This window comes from Natrix helvetica, assembly GCF_964273705.1.
Source record: "Natrix helvetica genome assembly, chromosome: 16".
Classification (NCBI taxonomy): domain Eukaryota; kingdom Metazoa; phylum Chordata; class Lepidosauria; order Squamata; family Natricidae; genus Natrix; species Natrix helvetica.
The window spans coordinates 9,780,729-9,795,414 of NC_138563.1; the positions used below are offsets into that span (position 1 = coordinate 9,780,729).

The following is a 14,686-nucleotide window of genomic DNA, read 5'->3' on the forward strand; positions in this document are numbered from 1 at the left end:
CAGGTGGGCCTGGGTGGCGGCCCCCACACCGAGCAAGACCGGATGGACGGGATCCCGATTTTCCTGCCCCCTTTCAAAACTGGGTTGGGGAACCAGCGTTGAAGACGCTTCGCCTCCTTCTTGCTGTCTCTTTGAAGGCCTCCAGCTGTCCAACGCTGGAAGGGAGGAGGAAGAGGAGGAAAGAAGAAGAAGAAGAAGAGGGCGTGGGGCAGGAGTGTCACTCCAATTTCCTGACCCCCAACTTCATGGGTCCCTTGGCTGCCTTCTTCTCGGCTCGCCGGGCTTCTATTTCCTGGCGCCTCTCTTCCCGTTTCTTCCGGGCCAGCTCCGTCTTGCTGGGACCTGCAGATCCGGGAAAGAAAGAGAAAGTGGCCGGGTGGCTGATGAGTCCTTCTGAATTGAATACAACTGAACTGAACTGAATTGAATTCAGCTGAACTGAATTGAAATGAATTCACCTGAACTGAATTCAATTCAATTGAACTGAACTTAAATTCAATTGAACTGAACTAAATTCAATTGAACTGAACTGAATTGAACTGAATTGAATTGAATTCAATTGAATACTTTATTTGCCCAAGTGTGATTAGACACAAAAAGAATTTGTCTCCGGTGCAGAAATTGTACATGCGAAACAACAACAATAACAATAGGAGGCAGTAAAGGATAATAAGGAGAATAATACTCTTTGAGTTACAATAGTTCACTTAGTAACTGAGGTTACAATGGCACTGAAAAAGGTGACTTCGGACCGCATTTCACACTTATGACCGTTGCAACATCCCCTGGATCACGGGATCTAAATTCAGATCTTGGCAACTGATTCACATTTATGACGGTTGCAGTGTTCGGTGGTCATGGAGCCAATGGGGAAGCCAGATCCACTTAACAACCATGTGGCTAATTTGACAACTGCGCTGATTCACTTAATAATGATGGCAAGAAAGGTCTTGGTGGCGCAGTGGTTCGGCTGGAGTATTGCAGGCTAATTCTGCCCACTGCCAGCAGTTCGATCCTGACCGGTTCAAGGTTGACTCAGCCTTCCGTCCTTCCGAGGTTGGTAAGATGAGGACCCAGATTGTTGGGGGAAAGAGGCTGATATTTATAAACCGCTTAGAGAGGGCTGGAAAGCACTGTGAAGCGGGATATAAGTCTAAGTGCTATTCCTCCCTCCCTCCCTCCCTCCCTCCTAAAGGTTGACTCAGCCTTCCGTCCTTCCGAGGTGGGTAAAATGAGGACCCAGATTGTTGGGGCCAGGAGGCTGACTCTGCAAACTGCTTAGAGAGGGCTATGAAGCACTGTGAAGCGGGATATAAGTCTAAGCGCTATTGCTATTGCTAAAACAGAGCAAAACTCACTTAACAAATGTCTCAAGAACAAAATGTTTGGGCTCTGTTGAGGTCGTATGTTGAGGACGAGGTGGGTAAATACACAGAGGGGAGGAACCATACCTTGATCGGAGTCCAGTGTGGCCCAGTTTTCCTCAAAGGTCCATTCACGCAGGGCATCAGTATTTTTCTAAGGAAGCAAAGAATATATGAGTGTAAAGGCTGGCCTGGCATTTGAACCACCCTACAGCAGGGTGGTTCAGGATGTGGTTGCGATCCGGTCAATCTTTAAGAAGAGAAGAAGTTTGCATTCTCATGTTTCTAGTCCCTGCATTGTGGCCTGTCAGCTACTGGTCCCTCCAGCACCAAATCAGAAGAGGAGGCGACATGGGAATCAGGGTTAGGGTTAGGAGAGGAGAGCAGTGGAAATCTACGGGATGGTCCTTGGGACAGAAGAGCCACCGCTGCTTAGAGAAACCCCAGCTGAGCTCTGGGGATAAAAGGCAGGGGGCGGAGATGAATAGATATGGCAGACAACGATTCATCTCCCTGCCGGATGGACTTCTTAGCCTGCGGTGAGAGAGAAACTTTTGGCCGGGGCTGCCGGTGTTCCTAATAAAGGAATTATTGCTTCGATTACAGAGGGTTGGTTGTATTTGGGGAGCTGGGTTAGAACACCCTGTGGTTCAGCAAAAAGTTGATTTTAACCCCTATCTCACCCAGGCATCCAAGATATTCACTGCCTAGGTTCCCACATGTAGAGTAGTTTAACCAGGGTTTACTGAATGAAACTCAACTGCCTGCATCCAAACCTCACGCGACGCAATGAAACTGGGTTTACTAACCACCATGGGTAACTTCACAAAGGAGACGGGTGAAGCTGCATGCTAAACCAGGATTAACCAGACACCATGGTTACATTCATGGAATAGGCACGTCCAAACAGATGGATCATATGATGGGCTTAAGATGAAAACCTGGTTCATGAAGGGTTGAAATACTTCCTTCAAAGTAACTGACCGTACATATAGAGACTGGGTCAAACCAGGCTTCTTAATAGCAGTGAGTGTGAGAGGGATCTTGGAGTCTTAGTGGACAACCAGCAAAATAGGAGCCAGCAGCCCAAAAAGCCAAGACAATCCTAAATTGCATGAACAGAGGGATACAATCAAGATCACATGTAGATCACTAGTATGACTCTATAAAGCTTTAGTAAGGCCACACCTAGAGTACTGGATCCAGTTTTGGTTCCCACACTCTAAACAAGACGTTGAGACTCTAGGAACTGGGCCTGGCTGGTCTAGGGAAGAGAAGGACCAGGGGAGACAGGAGAGCATCTCCCAATATTTGAGGGGATGCCCCAGAGAGGAGTTAGGGGGTCAACCTATTCTCCAAAGCCCCTGAAGGCCAGAGAAGGAAGAATGGAGGGAAACTGACCAAGGAGAGACTCAACCTGGAAATAAGGAGGAATTTCCTGACAGGGAGAACCATCAACCAATGGAACAGAAGTTCCTTCAGAGGTTGTGGGAGCTTCATCACTGGAAACTTTCAAGAAGAGACTGGACTGCCCCTCTGTCAGAAAAGGTGTAGGTGCTCCTGCTTGGCGGGGGTTGGACTAGATGACCTCCAAGGTCCCTTCCAAGTCTGTTAGTCTGTTATTATTCTGTTACTCAGAAGTTGTGGGAGCTTCATCACTGGAAGCTCTCAAGAGGAGACTGGACTGCCACCTGTCAGAAAGGGTGTAAGGTCTCCTGCTTGGGTTGGACTAGATGACCTCCAAGGTCCCTTCCAAGTCTGTTAGTCTGTTATTATTCTGTTACTCAGAAGTTGTGGGAGCTTCATCACTGGAAGCTCTCAAGAGGAGACTGGACTGCCACCTGTCAGAAAGGGTGTAAGGTCTCCTGCTTGGGTTGGACTAGATGACCTCCAAGGTCCCTTCCAAGTCTGCTAGTCTGTTATTATTCTGTTACTCAGAAGTTGTGGGAGCTTCATCACTGGAAGCTCTCAAGAGGAGACTGGACTGCCACCTGTCAGAAAGGGTGTAAGGTCTCCTGCTTGGGTTGGACTAGATGATCTCCAAGGTCCCTTCCAACTCTGTTTATCTGTATCTATCTAGCTAACTAACTTCAAGTGTTAAGTGCACCCAGCCAACAAGGCTAGTAAACCATCCCAGACACTTCCTGGCTCAAAGCAAGGTGAATAACAAGCCTCTTTCCTTTGCTGATGCCACTTTCAGCAGTCCTCCATTCATTTACTGGAAGCTCTCGAGAGGAGAGGAGAGGAGAGCGTCCAGTTCGATCCCACAGAGTTGGCCTCCTCAGGCCAGGCTGTGTCGGCTGGCGACCCCCAGGGGGAGAGCCTTCTCTGTGGGAGCGCCTTCCCTCTGGGTGGAAGCGCCTTCCCCGGAGCTCCACATAATCCCCGACCTCCGGTCCTTCCGACACACCCTAAAAAGTTGGCTTTTCCAGCAAGCCGGCCTGGCCTGAATAAAATAAATGATTAATTTTAATTGTTATCTCTAATTTAATTTCTAAATCTCATTGTAAATGTCTATTGGGTTTTTTTGGGGGGGATATTCTATTTAATCTTTCTTTTCACTTTTCTAATATGTGTTTTTATGTCGTTCACCGCCCTGAGTCCTTTGGGAGAAGGGCGGCATAGAAGTCCAACCAACCAACCAACCACTTAGCGACAATCCATGATGAAGCTAACCATGGTTTAACCCACCCAATACAGGCTGCGACCCCAGAGCCGCCACGCACCTGCCTCTCCGATGTTGCCTTCCCAACCAGACAGGAAAACGGATCAGATTTGTCCCCGGAGCCTGCGCTCCCCCAGTTATAATCGCTCGCCGGTTTGAAGTCCTGGTGGGCTGCAGGTGCTTTTGTGTCGAGGCTGGAGCGGGGAGGGTCCGCGGGGGTAGCTGCCCCCTTTTTGGGGCTCCAGGATGGCTCCAGATCCCAGGCAGAGCTGCTCCAGTCGGAGTCCTGCCTGTCGGAGGCTGTGGTCGTAACCTACGAAACGGAAGGCAAAAGCCCCGTCTGTGCAAAATCTAGAGAAATGTTTAAGACGGGAAGTTTCTAGTCCTCATGAAAGAGCAGAAACGTCTGGACCAAAGAAAGAAGGGGATTTTTCTGTATTGTTTCCAGAGTTTGAGGGGGGATGCTAGCCCCACAGGTGCCTTGATATGCCCCCTACCACAACCACGGAGTGTCCCCCAACCTCGTTCTAATAAAAATGACCTCCAAGCCAAGATAATTCTTTGGGACTGACCTTGACCCATCCTGGAAGATTTTACACACGCTCTCTGGTCTTCCTACGGGATGTTTTTTTGGTACTTCCAAGTCGAGCCTACTGCTGTGGCTCACCATGTGGCCTCCCATCCCAATCCCAATCTCCTGAACCTGAGCAAGACCAGACCCACTCTGCCACCTGCTGGTATGTCCTTCTAACTACGCCTGTGGAAAATGAAGGAGCCAAAGCAGGGAAGCAAGGAGTCAGTTTGAGGCTGCCTGAAACAGACTTACTGTCCGACTGCCGAAGGTCTGGGCCGGTTCTGACCAGCCAGGGCTGTTCCAGTCGTCTGGGCTGGGCTGCCCCTTCGGCTGCTCTGTTTCTTGCTGTTGGCACAAAGGGACATTCAGTTGTCCAGAACTCACAGCCCCTGCAGTTCAGTTGCCATTCCCTTCCAAAACCCCTCCCTCCCTCCTTCCCTCTCTTAGCCATATCTATCTATCATGTCTACCTACCTATCTACCCAACTATCATCTCTGAAAGCTCTCTCAAACACCTGCCCATCTCCTTCTCTCATCTCTAAAACTTCTCTCCCATACCCCCCCTCTCTCATTTTCTATCTATCCACCTACCTACCTTGTATCTATATCTCTCCATCTATCTCTCTGTCTGTCATATATCAGTTTTCTTTCTTTCTTTCTTTTCTTTCTTTCTTTCTTTCTATCTATCTATTTATCTATCTATCTATCTATCTATCTATCTATCTATCTATCTATCTATCTATCATTATATCTACATCTATCCATCTATCTATATCTATCTCTTCTATCTTTATCCATCTAGCTATCTCTGTGTCTATCATATATCATTTTTCTGTCTCTATCTGTCTGTCCGTCTGTCATTATCTATCTATCTATCTATCTATCTATCTATCTATCTATCTATCTATCTATCTATCATCTATCTATCATCTATCTATCATTATCTATCTATCTATCTATCTATCATTATCTATCATCTATCTATCTATCTATCTATCTATCATCTATCTATCATCTATCTATCTATCTATCTATCTATCTATCTATCTATCTATCTATCTATCTATCTATCTACCTATCTATCTATCATCTATCTATCTATCATCTATTTATCTATCTATCTATCTATCTATCTATCTATCTATCTATCTATCTATCATTATCTATCTATCATTATCTGTCTATCATCCATCTATCTATCTATCTATCTATCTATCTATCATCTATCTATCTATCTATCTATCTATCTATCATTATCTATCTATCATTATCTATCTATCTATCTATCTATCTATCTATCTATCATCTATCTATCTATCTATCTATCTATCTATCTATCTATCATCTATCTATCTATCTATCTATCTATCTATCATTATCTATCTATCATTATCTATCTATCTATCATCTATCTATCATCTATCTATATCATCCATCCATTTATCATCTATCAATTTATTTATAGAACATATTGAAAACAGCCATAAGTCACTTCAATGCTGTTGTAACTTCAAACACACACACTACCTTGTTAAGTCAAGGACTGTCTGCCAATGAATGGTGCTGACCTGGCATCTCTGATCCGTCTCTGCTCTCTGGCCAAGAGGCATTTTCAGCTCCCACCCACCCCCCACCCCCCGTGACCTTTTACCTCCAAGCAGTTCCAGTCTTCATCATCCCACTGGTCAGCTGCCCCCTCCTCTTCCCCCACCTCCTCCTCCACGTCCCACCCACTGGAGGGGCTGGGAGCTGCTCCCTCGGAAGCAGGAGGGGCCCCGGTGCCTAAAGGGAGATCAATGTTTTAGACAGAGGTAAGATAGGAAGACAGAGAGACAAATATAGATAAATGTTTTAGAGATAGATGACAGACAGACAGACAGACAGACAGGGATGGATGGATGGATGGATGGATGGATGGATGGATAATAATAGAGATAGATGATATACATAGATAATAAATGTTAACAGATACATAGATAATAGAGATGTATGGATTAGGATAGATAGATAGATGGATGGATGGATGGATAGATGGATAGATAGATATAGATAGGATGGATGGATGGATGACAATAGAGATAGATGATATACATAGATAATAAATGTTACAGATACTGTACATAGATAATAGACATATGTAGTTTAGGATAGACAGACAGATAGATAGATGGATGGATGGATGGATGGATGGATGGATGGATGGATGGATGACAATAGAGATAGATGATATACATAGATAATAAATGTTACAGATACTGTACATAGATAATAGACATATGTAGTTTAGGATAGATAGATAGATAGATAGATAGATAGATAGATAGATAGATAGATAGATAGATGGATGGATGGATGGATGGATGGATGGATGACAATAGAAATAGATGATATACATAGATCACTAGATAGAAATAGAGATAGATGATATACACAGATAATAAATGTTGACAGATACATACATAATAGAGATAGATAGATAGATAGACAGACAGACAAACAGATAAATAGGGATGGATGAATGGATGGATAGATGGATAGATAGGTAGGTAGATGGATGGATGGATAGATTAGATAGATAGAAATAGAAAGATGATACATATAAATAGATGTTGACAGATACATAAATAGAGATAGATAGATAGATAGATGATAGATAGATACCGTAGATAGATAGATAGATAGATAGATAGATAGATAGATAGATAGATAGATAGATAGATGGTTGTTAAGTGAATCTGACTTCCCCATTGACTTTGCTTGTCGGGTGGTTGCAAAAGGGGACCACGTGTCCCTGGGAGACACTGCAACCGTCATAAATACGAAGCAGTTGCCCAGCGCCCAGTTTCTGACCATGTAACCACGGTGTGTGTGTGTGTGTGTGTGTGTCCTGCAATGGCTGTAATTCTGTGAAAAGTGGCCACAAGTCCCTTTTTCCAATGCCGTTGTAACTCTGAACGGTCACTAAACAAATAGTTCTCCCTGTATAGCGAAATTGGCCCCCTTCACACAGCCCACCTAACCCAGACGAGGCCTCCTTAAGCCTCCTCAGCATTCGAAGCCTGGCTAAATTAGAAGGCTCCCCAGGGTGGCTTAGCAGCCCCACCGACCTGGATTGGGGGACTCCGTCGGCTTCTTGACGGGGGCGTCCTCAGCCACCTGCTCGGCCCCCGGCGTGGCCCCAGCGTTTGTCCGGATCAGCTTCGACGTCAGCGACGAGACCCCCGTCACAGCCCAGCCGGCCCAACTGGCTGCTGAGCCCACCCCGGGACTGATGGATGCGGCCTGGACATCTTTTTCTAAAGAGAGAGAGACAGAAAGGGCAGGGTCCTGGGTTCAAGTCACACCGTTGTAACGTCAGGAATTTCTTTCTTTCTTTTTTTTGCAAAGGTTTTTTTTTGGTTACATACTTAAAAATTCTTGTATGAACAAAGTGTTGTCCAGATTTCCCCTTTAACATTTTCACATATACATAATTCATTTTATATTACCGTATTTTGGAGTATAAGATGCACCTTTTTCCTCCCTAAAAGAGGGTGAAAATTTGGGTGCGTCTTATACACTGAATGTAGCCCCACCGGCCCCCACCCTTTGGCCTCCGCCTGCCAGCAATTTACCTCCTTGCAGCAAGGGGGGGGGGGCGCTTGAGGAGGCTGCAATAGGCTATAGCAGGGGTGTCGAAACTGCTGGCTGGGGAATTCTGGGAGTTGAAGTCCACAAGTCTTAAAGTTGCCAAGTTTGGACACCCCTGGGCTATAGCAATCCCTGCAGCCTGAAACAGCTGATGATCGGGAGAAGCTGAAAGTGAAAGTTGCTGTTTGCTCCACGTGGCAAATTGCTGGGATTCTTTTTTCTTGTGCTAATCAGGCTGTTTGCTGCAAGGAAGTCAACAACTATAAGTGCCTATAAAAGTTCAAATTATTAGACTTATTTTTTTTAAAGACTGCTTTATTATTGTTCTAGGCAGCTTAACAAAATGAAGAAGCTTTTTTAAAATAAATGCTCGATCTGAAGAGAGGCCCAGTGCTATTGTATCTTCTTTTAAATAGCAGAGAATAACTATACTTCCAGAAAGCCATATCGATTTTAACAGCATCTGTACACGTATAGTCTGAAATGTAACCCTACAAACAGCGTATATCGTCTGTACTGTTTGCTGTTTGTTGCAAGGAGGCAAACTGCTGGGAGGCTGAAGCAGATCCCCCCCCCCTGTTTTCCTCCCCAAAAGCTAGGTGTGTCTTATACTTCAGCACATCTTATATTTCCCATTTCAGCCGTATGACTTTTCTTCTCATGTTTTCTAATGTTTAATTTTTATTGTATAGATAAACAATGTTGTTTTTTTCTTCCGTTTAAAAATAAACCAAACTTATCATTTCCTTTTTCCACAAGTCTTCAAATTCAGGTTTTTTTAATATAGTAAGCATTTAACGTAATTACTTTGCACACCTAAAAGTATTCATATAGCTCACATACACTTTAATTAGATAGATACTATTGCCGTGTTTAAAATATTACATTTCATTTTACTAATCTCCAATTCCTGGATTATCTTTTCTCTTTTTATATGTCTTGTATCTTTGCTTCTGAATTTTTTCTATCACTTTTTGGGAGATTGTCTGGATGGCTCTCCCCCTAAGTGTTTTCTTTTCCACCTCCCGTTGTTTCTCTATTTTGGGCTAGTTTCTTTTGGGGGTACCATTTTCCCTTTTTTCCTCTCTTCTTCTCTTTCTGTGCCTCTATAAATCTCTATAAATCTCGCATTGTCCCGCTGAGTTTTGTTTTTCATTTCTTTTTCTAGCTTCTTGTTCATTTGTGTTCCTTGCCTGTTCCTCTCCTAGCTCCTCTTCCAACAATTTTTCTGGCTCTTTACTACCTTTTAATGTTGCTTGTGCATTTTTTCACATTTCCAACAATTCCTCAAAACATCTCACAGGAAATGCTTTGTGAGCAGTAGGTTGGACTAACAGGATAACAAGAGCTGGAAGGGACCTTTGAGGTCTTCTAGTCCAACCCCCTGCTCAGGCAAGAAGTCCTATACCCATGATGGCAATGCAGAGCCATGTTGCCTGACACACACACCATCATCCATTCCTCTTCTGGGTTTATGACATGCATGTGTGTGCAATGATTAGCCTTCGTGCATGCAGCAATGCCGGAAGAATTGGGCTTCCATTTTCTGGCGTGCGCATGCACTCTGGGCATCTGATTTTCACGCACACATGTGCACCAGTAACCAGAAGATTAGCTGGTGCGCATTCGTGCGCCGGAAATCAGAAGTTCCTTTCCCGGTGCGCGCATGCCCCCTTTGCCGCTCCTCTTCTGGGCTGCGGCCCTGACGAGCGTGCGCGCCCTCATATCTGGGCTCATCACTGCACTATGCTCTTTCAGACAAAGCTTTGTCCAGTCTCTTCTTAACCTGGACTTACGTGGGAATCTTCAGATCTGGCTTTCCTAAGCTGTAACCAATTAACTTTAGTAAAAGTATACCTTTCACTGCAAATGGGAGTCGAGGGTTTTTCTTCCCTAAATGTCCAAGCTGAGACAGGCCTGACACTGGAGTCTCCTACTAGATTACAGGGCTCTGCAAACTTGTTAAGCTAATTTTGCAAAGCTTCTTCTTCGGTAACATTGCAATGCTAACCAGGGCATACAAAACCTTTGCCAGACCAATCCTCAAATACAGCTCGTCTGCCTGGAATCCACACTGTATATCGGACATTAATACGAGCGAGCGAGTCCAGAGACATTTCACAAGAAGAGTCCTCCACTCCTCTGCTCACAACAGAATCCCTTATGCCACCGGGCTCGAAATTTTGGCCTTGGACAACCTTGGAACTACGCCACCGACAGTTTGAGCTAAGCATAGTGCACAAAATTGTCTGCTACAACGTTCTATCTGTCAACGACTTCTTCAGCTTCAACTGCAATAACACATGGGCAAACAATCGATACAAACTCAAGGGAAACCGCTCCAAACTTGATTGCAGAAAATCCGACTTCAGCCACAGAGTGGTCAACGCCTGGAATGCTCTACTTGACTCTGTTTTTACATCCTCAAACTCCCACAGCTTCCACCTTAAGCGGTCTGCTGTGGATCCCACCCCGTTCCTAAGAGGTCCGTAAAGGGGCGCATCAGCCTGCCTATGGTCCCTGTCCCACTGCCCCATTTATTTGCATTCATTTCTTTCATCCATATTTATATTTCTACCTGCTGTCCTGTACACGTTTGACAAACTAAATAATAAAATAAAATAAATAAATAAAACTTGGCAAATTTAAGACGTGTGGACTTCAACTCCCAGAATTCCCCAGCCAGCATTGGAGACCCCCAAGGTCCCTTCCAGCCCTAGAACTCTATTCCAGCAAACCAGATCCACAAAGCCCAAATATCTTGGGCGGGGCTTGGCATTCTAAGCAGGAAGAGGGGGCGGGGTTCGCAAAGTGGGCCAAGCCGGGCACACAATCCTGGGCCGCCAGTTGCCGACCCCGGTTTAGTCAGACCACCAGGCCCGACGTCCAAACCCGACTCTTTGGCCCCTACTGGTTGTCAGGATGGTCTCACCGAGTTCTGAGAGCTGATCGGGGTCTTCGGAAACGGTCTCCAGTTTAGTCATGAAGCTGCGGATGGCTTTGAAGGCCTGAGGAAAAAAGAGCAAAGAGAGACTAAAAAAAAAAAAAGCCAACACAATCACAAGCTTCCCCCGCAGCTCTGCAAACTAGAGGTAGTCCTCGACTTACAGCCGTTCATTTAGTGACCGGTCAAAGTTGCAACAGCATTGAAAAAGCGACTTACAATCATTCCAGAAGGCAAAGTCAAAGAAGCCGGATTCACTTAATGACTGTGACGAAAAAAGGTAATCAAATCAGGCTTCGGGCATGAACAACCACACTGCTTAGCAACAGAAGTTCCAGTCCTAATTATGGTCGTAAGTCGAGGACTGCTTTTCATTCTATCAAAAGCCACCTCTTTTAATTTGTGGCTCCAACGCACAAAAAAAGACGGGGGCATTTTTATTTTATTTTTCATTTTTATTCCACTCATACCCCACTTTCTCAGTAACTCTGGGCGTCCTTTTCCTGGCGTCCTTCCCTCGGATCGCTCAAGGGCAGAGATTCACCTGGGGGCACAGCGCCTGCCCTCCAGGGCTGCACCTGTGCGATAGGAGGCTAGGACGGAGCAACTGGGAACTGGATGGCCAGCAAAGGGGAATATAGGAAGCGCAGGGTTGACATGAGGGGCCCTTGGGGCTCTCTGAGCTTGTTTGTTTTCATGCAGACGTTTCGTGACCCAACTAGGGAACATCATCAGTGCTAGAAGAGTGTAGGGTTTGCAGAATGGAAGAGATGGAAGAGGAGGAGGAGGAGGAGGAGGAGGAAGGAGAAAAGGACTGTGGGGTCCTTGGTGCTCTTTGAGCTTGTTTGTTTTCATGCAGACGTTTCATTGCCAAACTAGGGAACATCATCAGTGCTAGAAGGGATATGGGGCTGTGGAAAAGGAGGAGGAGGAGGAGGAAGAAGAAGAGGAGGAGAAGGAGGAAGAGGAGGAGGAGCAGGAGGAGAAGGAAGAAAAGGAGGAGGAAGAGGAAGAAGAAGAGGAGAAGGAGGAAGAAGAGGAAGAAGAGGAGGAGGAAGAAGAGGAAGAAGAGGAAGAAGAGGAGGAGGTGGAAGAAGAAGAAGAAGAGGAGGAGGAGGAAGAAGAGGAAGAGGAGGAGGAAGAAGAGGAGGAGGAGGAAGAAGAAAAGGAGGAGGAGGAAGAAGAAAAGGAGGAGGAGGAAGAAGAGGAGGAGGAGGAAGAAGAAGAAGAGGAGGAGGAAGAAGAAGAGGAGGAGGAGGGACTTCCGGTTCCGGCGGCTACGGCGACGGGCAAGTTCCTTGCCCGCTCCCGCTCCCCGGTGGGCTTCCCCGCCTCTGGGGGGGCACAGGACGCCCCGGAGAGGTGTCCTGCCAAAGGAGCGGCTCGCGGAGGACCCTGGCATTGGCGGCGGCTGGTGGGGGTTTCTCCGCTTTGCTCCAGGCATCGAGGAGCAGTCTCGGAGGGCGCGCGTGCGTCTCGCTCCAGGCTGATCGGACGATGCAAAATTGAACGAAGCAGCGGCGGTGTGGTGAGGTGCTTCCTCTCTTCATTCCCTTTCTTTTGATTTGATGGACTTTTCAGCAATTTTAAAGTTAAACTCTCGGATTTTCTTGGAGGTGCGGCTGGAGGGAGGGGGATTTCCCCCCCCCCCTTGGACAAGCGGCTTGAGAAAATTTTGCTTTCGCCCCCAGGGGAAGGAGGAGGGGGGAGAGCCAACCAATGATGCCTCACCCCTGTAAAAGTGATTTTCATTGGATTTAGCTCCAGGACTTATTGATGACCTGAGAACTTTGTGAACTTTTAAAACTTTACTATGCCTCTGAGCCCAAAGCTGGCAGGGCAAGATGGCACACTTCCGTTGTCTTCATGAACTGTGAAACCTGACTCCACCTTTAAAATTCAGGCTTCCGGTCTTTGTCTCCGTGTCACCCAGAAGACTCTCTTGTGGATTGTTATTTCTTGAACTTCCTGGGGGGAAAATTCCTCTCTACTGCTAGACTGACTAAAGAAACTCCCATCTGCTTGGATCTTCTGCCTCCTGGACTCATCTGTCTGCTCTACTTCTCCAGCTGTCCATTCTCTATACTGACTGATCTCTCTACTTTATAAACCATGTCTCCAAAAAGACCACCCCCTGGAAAACTTGGCTTTGCTACTTCTGCACCGACATCTGCAACATCCAGTCCTGCCACACAGTCAAAGATTACAGAACTGATGCAACCTAAGAGTACAGAGATGGATTTGCAACAAATGCTCCAGCAACTTATACAGGGCCAGGAAGAAATTAAGAAACAATTAAAGAAAATGAAGGAAGAAATTAAAGAGAATCAAGTCCAAATTTATAAGAACTCACAGAGACTGGACCTTGTGGAGGGTGGGGTGGCGGAGGCGGGGGGGGGGGGGGAAGAAGCATTGCAGAAGGGAAACAAAGAACTTGATATTCAACAAATGAAAACAGAGTTTGAGAGAATGTCCTTTTATCTTAGAATTCAAAATGTTATAGAAGCGGATGGGGAAAATATAAGGGACATTATGACTAATATTTTAGCTGAATACATACATAAGGATAAACAACAGATGGAATGGGAGATAGATCTGGTCTATAGAGTGAATTCAGCATATGCCAGAACACACAATGTCCATATTAAATTCCTTAGGAAAAGCACAAGAGACGAAATTCTGGGTGTACAAAGGGGGCAAGCATTGACATATCACGACAGGGAGATAACCATCTTGAAGCAGATCCCCCAAAAAATTAGGGAGAAAAGGAAAAATTATTCGCAATTGGCGAATAAATTATACCAGAAGGGGGTGTGGTTTAGATGGTTGATGCCTGAAGGTATGCTGATATTCTGGGAGGAGACAAGAATTAGAATTAATACACCCATAGAGGCACAGGCCTTTATGGAAAAAAACAAAACAAACCTAGAAAAAACAGAAGATTCTACAACGGATACGCAGGACACGGGAGGGGCCGGAGCTCTGCCAGTGGGGGGAGAAGGGGCAATACCAAGAAAGCTCAGATCACAAAAATGAATAAGAAAAACACATTGTTATAAACAGACCGAAAGTAATAATGAAATTATATGTAGACTTTATATTATAATATATAAATTGATTGAAAATTTTTCTAGAATTAATATGCTGATTTTATATGATCATGTATTAATGTTTTATACTTAGATGTACTTAATGAGTTTGGAGGGAGGCCACACTTGCAACTGCCAAAATTTGTACACCATTCCACTTACCCTTTTCCCTATAAATGTTTTAAAAAACCAATAAAATTCTTTGAAAAAAAAAAGAAAAGAAGAGGAGGAGGAGGAAGAAGAGGAGGAGGAAGAAGAGGAGGAGGAAGAAGAAGAAAAAGAGGAGGGGGAGAACTGTGGGGTCCTTAGACCTCTCTGAGCTTTGGTTTCTTGCAGACGTTTCATTGCCAAAGTAGGTAACATCATCAGTGCTAGAAGAGATGTGGGGTTGTAGAAAAGGAGGAGGAGGAGAAGGAAGAG

The 14,686-nt window shown here is 45.3% G+C and overlaps 1 protein-coding gene across 1 annotated transcript in view; it reads right to left on the bottom strand.

Moving 5' to 3' along the window:
- Positions 1-6: 6 nt before the first annotated feature.
- The window catches only part of SCYL1 (SCY1 like pseudokinase 1), a 41,705-nt gene continuing 27,025 nt past the window's right edge, over positions 7-14,686 (bottom strand). Inside the window, exons 12-18 of the mRNA XM_081967817.1 lie at positions 11,166-11,241; positions 7,711-7,899; positions 6,255-6,385; positions 4,856-4,948; positions 4,091-4,342; positions 1,452-1,518; positions 7-342 (exon numbers count right to left, since the gene is read on the bottom strand). Coding sequence (XP_081823943.1) covers positions 218-342; positions 1,452-1,518; positions 4,091-4,342; positions 4,856-4,948; positions 6,255-6,385; positions 7,711-7,899; positions 11,166-11,241 — 933 coding nt within the window. The 3' untranslated portion in view covers positions 7-217. The remainder of the gene's footprint in view (positions 343-1,451; positions 1,519-4,090; positions 4,343-4,855; positions 4,949-6,254; positions 6,386-7,710; positions 7,900-11,165; positions 11,242-14,686) is intronic.